Source organism: Pseudonaja textilis, chromosome 1 (assembly GCF_049901715.1).
Source record: "Pseudonaja textilis isolate UNSWEBS1 chromosome 1, rPseTex1.2, whole genome shotgun sequence".
Classification (NCBI taxonomy): domain Eukaryota; kingdom Metazoa; phylum Chordata; class Lepidosauria; order Squamata; family Elapidae; genus Pseudonaja; species Pseudonaja textilis.
In genome coordinates this window covers 153,242,761-153,251,649 of record NC_141990.1, presented here as the reverse complement: position 1 = coordinate 153,251,649, position 8,889 = coordinate 153,242,761, and the positions used below count along the sequence as shown (strand labels likewise).

The following is an 8,889-nucleotide window of genomic DNA, read 5'->3' as shown; positions in this document are numbered from 1 at the left end:
AATGCTGAAAAACAATATTGTGCATTTGCTAGTAGTTCTTTGGCATATCACAGGATGAACAGGTGGAACCAACTTTTACCTTACCTGTATGTTCAGAAACCACCAACAGTTGAATAAGTATAGTATTATCTTCGAATGCCAATGCAAAAGTTGTGGGGTCCCCCCCCCCCATTTCTCAGATTGGAAAAAAAGGTACCAAATGTGTCTGGGCCTATTCCATTTCCCTTCATATCCAGAAATCTTGCTCTTCACTTTCACTCTTTTTTTTTAAACTGTGGGCAATTTGGAGTTGAGGACTCCTATTAAAAAAAAAAAAAAACTGAAGCAAGACAACAGGGCTTCTTTTTAAACTGTTTATTGTATAATATAAAACTACAAAAGTAAGACTGCTCATTTCCATGTAATTTGCCCATTTTTATTATTATTACAGCCCATACCTACAAGTGAATACAGTAATCTGGTTTCAGATGTATATGTCTGTAATATTGCATAGAAAAGGCACAGCTCTAAGGTCTGTTGCGGGATAGGAATGGGGGCAGAGGAGAAAATATCAGCGTTTTGGACAAAAATAAGCCTTGTTTTGAAACAACCATGCACCAATTGTATCCTCCTTTTTACATCTTTCTCTTCCCCCTCCCCTGAAATCTCTGCTTTAAGAGAGTCTTGTATGTTACAATGTTAAGCAACTTCAAGGTTTTAACTTTTTAAAAAAGCCCAAAATTAGCATTAGAATTATTTTTAACATTGGGAAAAAAAAGACGATAAAATGAGTGGAAGTCGTCCCCCCCCCGCCCAAATAATAATTCAGACACGGTATAAGCATATTAATAAAAGCAAGGTCTTGGATTTTCTTTTTCTAACAATCACAGTTACATTCTAGATCCAATGAGCCATTTTAGGAGGGTGCATGTCCGTTTGCTCACGGTTGTTATTGAACTGTAAACTTTAGATTCACAAAGTCAGGTTGTACAAGACAATCAGGAAAGAAAAAAAAATCACATGGTACAATTTATTCTCATCCTGGCCTCTCCGAAAAGGCAGCCTTATCCTGTCTCTCACTGTAAAGCAGAGCAACTAGCAGGAAGAGTAATGTTGGTGGCAACAGTTTCCATGTGGGAAGCCTCTCTCCTGCAACGAACTGAGAGGGACTTCAGGGCACTTTCCTTGGCACAGTCTACAAAGTGCCCACAAATCCTAAACATTGCCTGCTTAGGCTCTGCTCTCTGGAGCCAAGTCCAGGCTAGACTTTCACCTTGCTTCCCAGCACAGTTGATGTTCTGAAGAAGGGTGGGAAATGTGAATCTGGGGCTTTGAGTCACAGTTCATTCAGCCTATCAAATATTCTTCACTTCCACCCAAGAGACTTAAAATGGCTCCCCTCACAGAATGCTTCAAACTGCAGCATTTTTGCCCAGGGTCTTAAAAGTCTGTTTGAGCTTGTCTAGAAACACTTCCCTAGGAAGGGTGGAGGTTTTAAGATCAGATTTGCCTCTCTGCTGACAGAAGTGTCTTAAAAAGTGGAAACAAGGATCTGAATCCAATAGGAAAGCCTTCCACAAAACTTGTTAGCTTTCAGCATGGCTTACACCACTTACTATGAGGTACCTCCTTATTAATCCTTGGAAATTTGGTGTAAACATTTGCACTGACAAATCTACATTTTGGTCACCTATCTAGATATCCATAGTTGCAAAACCCAGCAGAAATGTGAATGCAAATGCTTTTAATTGATTTTCGATCATATGAACACACTCTTCCATAGATTTTGTCCCATATTAACTTCTACCATGTTTCTCCTAGAGGCCTCCTTATTCAATTTCATATAAGTCTAGGATAATTAATCTGAAAGCTATATAGTAGCTAGCAGATAAGGAGTTATTGCAAATTGTGTCCTACAACTAGCTCTACTCAGACCTAAAAATCAACTTTGTCATGGAGTTCCACATTTTCCTTCTCCTACTGTTTTCTGCATTGCTTTGTTTTCACCTGAGAAGTCTCAATAGGACATGCTACTGGATGCAGGTGTTTATATAAATATGCATTTTTGAAACAGGTTGTGTTCTGCCACTTTACACTCTCTCTGCAGAAGAAAAGGCACACTTAATGTGTAAAGTAAAGGCTAATCTTGCCTTAAGTTGGTTAATGGATTTTAGCACCCCCTCCCCTACTTAAAAATTCCCGTTTTAAGCACTAGCAGCTCAAACTGAAACTGTTTGGGGGGAGGTCAGATTGCTGTGATGTGAAGCTCAGGTTGCCAAAGCAATTGAACTCTTCGGTTGGGAAGCTGCTTTCGCCTTACATCATCTTCCATTGCAAGAAGCCAGCTTGCTCTGCACAGTCTCTCTAGGATGAATCTTGTGGTGCACGCGGCTTCTGTGCAACTTTCAAGGAAGAGGAATCTTAAACCCTCTTCCTTTATTCATCAGCAAACATATTCTTCAGGCTAACATGCATCCTTAGTCAGTTCCAGCTACCAGAGTGAGAGAATATATCACTTTAGGCCTTTTAAGACTGAAATTCTGTATGTGCTTATTCAGGAGTAAGTTTAATTAAACACAGTAAGACTTACTTCCGAGTAGACATTATGCAACGAAGTCTCACTGAAACCAAAGCTGTATTTGACTGTTTGAACTAGGATCTGACCCATTTGAAATACCCAGCGATACCAAAGTTTGATTTGGATAACCAAGTTTATAATTCTGGGTTTTTTGTTTTTTTTTGCATGTCCTACAGTATCAAAGTGACTCTCAGTAGAGAAAAGCAGGAGAGGCAGGAGATCTGATGAATGACATGTATTCGGAACAGAACCCAGATAATAATCTCCAAATCTAACTTTCAGTTCTCTCTTGTATGGATTTCACATTCCTACAAGAGAATACATTCCTACCATACATTCTGTACATGTTACAATCCAGATGTTGTTAGCTTCACAATAAAATAAATATATTTACAAAAGAAAAATAAAATGGAATAAATAACTTATGAAAAACAAAATGGAAAAAAAATCACTTCAAATTCAAAACAGCTCTCTTTAATTCTGCTCCCTTCTTGTCACTTCATTGCACGTTTTGTGTCATTAAAAATGTCCCAAGCATTCAAGATGGAATTTGGAGAGTGGGGAAAAGAGGAATTTGTAGTCTGGTAAGTTATATTACAGCGATAGAAGTATTTTAAATTGGCATTTCTGTCAGGCACTCATCATACTGGGGGGTCTCATTCTATGGGGTGGATGCATTATCTGCCACAATCATACGCATTTGTATCATAGAATGTTGCAATCAGGACTGGTTTCTGCTCAACTTTTCAAATGACTTTGCTTTGTATGGCAAGGTTAGCCTTTGGAACACAAACTTACTGTTCCTCCCTAAAAAGGTGTTAATTTCAACTTCTGCCCAACGTGCGGTACTTGTTTACATACTGCATTACCTCATCAAAAAAGGAAAGTATTGTTTCTGGATTACATGTAGAATCAGATTTTGATCATGGTAAATCTTGTTTGTTTCCTTTTTTTTCTTGACATTTTAATTTTAATTTAAACCTAGACTGTTCCAGCAAAGGCTTGGGATGCTGCCATCCTGATTAACTGATTAAAATTAAATTGAGTGTTTTCTAGCATTGCATGTATCTGCACCCAAGATTACCCTAATTTACTAATAACATTATCAGCAAGTATCTTATATCATCTTTTTACAGTATCTGGCTACCCTACCTAGTTCTGCATAGATCTGGACAACCAAATGGTGGAAGCAAAGATAATTCTTTCTGTATGTGTTTGCTACAATTTAGTGGTATTTTGGATTTCTGCATCCCAGATTGAAAAAACCTAAATCTTCTCAAATACACAAATTCCTAATGAAACTATAATTCAGTGTTATTTTATACAACACCAGCCATATTCCTAGTGATTACCAGACTAACAAAAGAAAAAAGATCCTTGTTCAGGGCATTTTGCAATCTAAATCGGTTGTTATAACTTCTAATTAAAACGTTTGAATATGCCAGCTCTCTTTTTCTTCCCCACAATAGGAAGAATTGGGAAAAATATGCTTGGTTACAAAGGTGAGCAACTTCAAATTATAACTATACTGTTATTTGAATGAAATAAAACTTTTCAAGATAGCAAAACATGATTAAAGTACAAGGATTTAGTTGATAATTTGGCATGGCATATTTAGTGTAGGCATGCAGCACTCTAATTACCCAGATAGTTTGGAAACAAATGAAAAACTTTTGTGTGCATTGTATATAATAAATTACATGCATTTTCAATAAATATGTATGGCCTGTTCTAAAGTGCCAGTTTATAAAGCTGCCATCTTAAAGGCAGAAAAGACCCAATTTTTAATAATCCATGACAAGAAGTAAGCAGAACCAACTGAATATTGCCAAATTACATAAACATAATTTAAATTTTCTTAAATAAATATAAACGTTATTCCTAAAGAAGCCATATGCATATCAACAGTATAGTTTGTAACCTGCACTCAATTAAGTACCATTTAAAATTAATATGCCATAGCAATCTCGGCAACAGGCATGATAACATTGCAAGTTTTCTTTAACACAAATGTACATCACAATGAACAGAGAGAAAATTGCAACAGGTGCAGAAATGAGACGACTTAAGTGGGGAGGAAACATGCATAGAAGATTGCAGTTTCAATACATTGTCCAACAGGCCATATAAAGTATAAAGCAAGGAACAGAGTAGAATCAAGAAACCAACTCCCCCCAAAGATACCAAGTGTTCAAAGCACAACTAGCTCCAGTTTTAAGAGCAATGGATACTTGAGTGAGTCCATCCAGTGCTGATAAGAGATGATTTCACTGCAGTAATACTGAAGTTAGATTTTGTTTTTCAGCACTTGCCAACAGAGTGAATTAGAATATTAATATTCCAAGCAAAGGGCAAGAATCATCGTAAGAATGATTAGAAGAAAAAAGGTATATAAGAATTATACTGTCACAGAGACAAAGGGCCTTTTTCCACTTGTGATCCTAAACTCAATTCTTGGAAGGAAATCTCCACTGATTTCAACGCAACTTACTTTCAAGCTTTAAACAAAATAAAAACCCAAAACAATTAAACAAAACAATCTGCTACGGCTACAACATGCTTCTGGTAACTGCCTCAGTTGTGACGCTCTAAAACTAGATGCCATTAATATGGTAATACCTCAAGAGAGAGTAAAGTACACCAAAGCTCATCCATTTCTACTGTTTGAATCTGAATGGGGCACTCTTATCAATTGTGCACTCTGTCAACTGCGTTTACTGAAAAGATATTTCTAGGAAGACAACTTTCTCACCAGGAAAGCTGTAAAATATTAAAAGGCTGAGCTCAATAGACTTAAGGACACACTAGTCTGTCAGACGAAGGATGGAATCTGTTTTGCAAATTTTAAAAAAGCTTGGTTTGAGGAAATATATTTTTATTTCTTGATCCTTATTGGAATGAGGGAAGGGAGAACAAGGGAGTTTCATCAGAATAAAGTTTCACAGCTATTTCTTGCCAACTGTTTGACATCAGTGTTGGAATATACATGGCTCTAAGGTTTTTGTTAATCACAGTAGTAGGCAGCAGGGAGTAAATATCTGTGAAACTTTTAAGGGAAGAGCCCTTGGTCTTTTCCTTCAAGCATGGGTGTCTGGATTCAGGGAGGCCAGCTGCAGACTGATTTGATCCAAACTTCTCTTTGCACCATTATATGCATATATAAAACACTACAAGTCTGTATAAAACTACAAGCAGTTCTCGTACATCAGAAGGTATATGCAGGAATGGGGTGAGCAAATCCTACCAAAATAACTATTTCCTTTTTTGTGTGTATGTGAGTACAAACAGCATTTTGTTTTGTTTCTTTTTCTTTTTCTAAGAAAAAAACCCAATATCATAAATTGCAGAATCTATACAAAAATATAAAATAAATTTGGATAGCAGTTTCTAAAGAGCCATGTAAATGCAACATTTAAAGAGGAATCATTAATACCTCTAAAAAGGCTGGATTGCTAAGTCAACCTAGACAGTGCTAAAATGCCAAAAAGGTACTGCAATTATCTAAATAATATTTTAACCTCTTGCAATAAAACTTATAGAAAAAATAGACAAATATGCACATGCAATTTACAGCTTTTTCCCAACATAATCCTTGTGCTTAGCTTTTACATTTTTTTTGTCAAACATATTTATGTTTTACAATATGCATTTTCTTCCTATATTAGGATTTCAGGTCTCCCTTGAGGAACCACTTTCAGAAATACATTAAAAGTGGTCATACATGAATGAAGGCACTCCAACTCTGCTTGAAGCAAAAACAAGTATGATCCTTTAAAAAAAAAAAGACAAGCAAAGACGCATGCACAGTGGTGTGTGTATTTGCGTGCGTGCATATATGTGTGTGTCTATGTGTTTCTTGGTAGGTCTGGAAGGAGAGGGGGCCTTGTGAAAATACTACCAAGGGTTTATACTGGTGCATTTAAAAAGTTGCTATCGATCTATGACCCAACAAGCACCTCCATGATGTGATCCAGTTCTGTAAGGTCCATTTTGAAAGGCTGATTGGGGGTTACTGGCTGGGTACTGTAGGGTGCCAGAGTTTTGAGGAGGTCATCTGCGGAGACAGGAGCCATTTTTGAGGCAGCCCCTGTAGAGGATGTGCAAGGGTCAAAATCATACATAGACGTATCAATGTCTGCAAAGAGAATATCATCCAGGGTCAAGTCTGTAAGAAAACCTGTAGAAGTTGTGATCTCAAAATTGCCAGGTAACGAGTCCATGAGTTTAGGCTCACTCATTCTGCTCTCCTGTATCGCCTCAGGCTTTTGAATGCTGGATTCACTGGAATTCTCCTTAGAGTTATCTGGTGCAGTTGTATCTGCTGCTGCTGTAGTTACTACTGCCTCAGCGGAGGTAGGTGTTGGACAGAGCTCCTCGATTTCATCCAAGGCTGAGGAGAAGCTGTCCTTTACTGGTTGGATCGTTGGAGGTGGTAATTTTGGAGGACCATCTAGTGAGATGGTCTGGGAAGTGCAAAAAGTGTCATCCTCAAGCAGAGAGGCAGGGGTGAGGCAAGACTCCAGTGGTGTAGGGCTTGCTAAGTCAGTGGGGTGGACTGGCGGAGAGGCCAGATGGCTAAAGGCAGGCTGAGCTTCTCGAAAGTTGTCTCCAAGAGGATCTGTAGGCTGTGATGGGGTGAGGAACATAGGCCTCAAGCTGCCTTCCTGTTTGAGCTCCTCTTGTATCCGCCTCAACATGTTGTTAATTAAAACGGTCTTTTGCAGGCTCGGCTCTGTTAAGGGCCTGTGGTTATAAAGTTTCATAAGGGAAATGTTGAAGATAGTCTGGCGCTGTAAGGTGTAAGACACCTTAGATGGACCATCGGTAGGAGACACCATTTTGCCTTCCAGCCCATCTTCATGCTCATCAAACTTCCGTTTTCCTCCTTTCCCCAACATATATCTGAAAACAGAAGAAGAGAAATATTCACTAGGATAGAACTATCCATCGGTATTGTAGTCACTCTAGTTCAGTCTATTCCAACCTGAAGCCCTTGAGACGTGTTTATAAATATTTTTCTCTGTAAGCTGTAGTCCCAACATATTAGAAAGGACCAGATATAGGAAGCTGGCTCACAATCATTTTAAGAAAACACAAAGAAAACAAACCCAAGTATTGTAAATTCATTTATCTTGCTTTCAAAAAAAGTCATCCAACTATTTAATCAACCTGTCAGTTGCAACCAAACAGTGAACTGGAAACTGAACCAAGACCGTAATCTCAGAAAAACTGATGGATGATAGAGATAGATGCAAAACTATCACAGTAAATAATTAACAGAGTAATAGTAATCCTGCACATCGTTATTTCAGGCCAGTCCTAAGACTTTATAATTCCAATCCACCAGGAATAGAAAGAGCAGGATGTGAATCCAAGAGATTCTTCTTCTAACTCTGGGATGGCGAATCTATGGCATGCATGTCGGAAGTGGCACGCAGAGCCATCTCCGCCGGCACGTGAACCGTCGCCCCACCTCAGTTCCACTGCACATGCATGTGCGCCTCCCGGCAGCCAGCTGATTTGGGGGTATCTGCCGCGCATGTGCAGGGAGAGGGGCACATGCAGGAAATGCATGTGCATGCGCAGGACATTCTCCCTCTCCCCAATAAATTACACCCAAGGAATAAGTAAAAAAGACACCCATCCAGGAAGTCCCTAAATAGCAATAGGCTTATATACTGCTTCACAGTGCTTTACAGGCCTTTCTCAGTGGTCAGCGTACTGTCCCCAACAATCTGGGTCCTCATTTTACCCACCTCAGAAGAGTGAAAGGCCGAGTCAACCTTGAGTAAGTGAGGATTGAACTCCTGGCAGTGAGCTGAATTAGCCTGCGATACTGCATTTTAACCACTGGGCCACCACAGCTCTAATACAATGACACTCCCAACTATTGTATCATAAATAATAAATAATTGCTAATTAAAAACCACACTCCTGTGACCCACACAACAGCAGAAATGCTCAAGAAGTTCAAATCTTCAAATGCAAATGAAATGTGAGAGTCCATCTGAATTCGTGGCTTTCTTGAATGTCACACGAGAGCAAGAGCAGGAAATGCCTTTCACATTATGGCCACATGTCAGAGCCAGCTACAGTGTGAATGTAAAATAGCCCTGGAGGTTCCAGGCCTGGCCCGTTCTATATTCTTCCCATCAGTCTTTTAACAAATTGGTCATATAAAATGAAGGAATTTTCCAGCTCCGAGAGTTACGGAGAGAGAGAATGCTGGACTGAACCTGGTTTCTATTAAGACAGCAGGAGTTTTTCTGTGATGATTATGGAATGGGGTTTCTTTTTCTAGCCTGGTTCTGCTAAAACTGCACATCACTGCC

At 38.9% G+C, this 8,889-nt stretch overlaps 1 protein-coding gene across 7 annotated transcripts in view; it reads right to left on the bottom strand.

The window, feature by feature from the left end:
- Positions 1-339: 339 nt before the first annotated feature.
- SERTAD2 (SERTA domain containing 2) overlaps positions 340-8,889 on the bottom strand; it is a 152,005-nt gene continuing 143,455 nt past the window's right edge. For all 7 annotated transcript variants that reach the window (XM_026712912.2, XM_087919314.1, XM_026712911.2 and 4 more), the window contains one exon: positions 340-7,459. In XM_026712912.2, the coding sequence (XP_026568697.1) occupies positions 6,496-7,455 (960 nt within the window). In that variant the 5' untranslated portion in view covers positions 7,456-7,459 and the 3' untranslated portion in view covers positions 340-6,495. The remainder of the gene's footprint in view (positions 7,460-8,889) is intronic.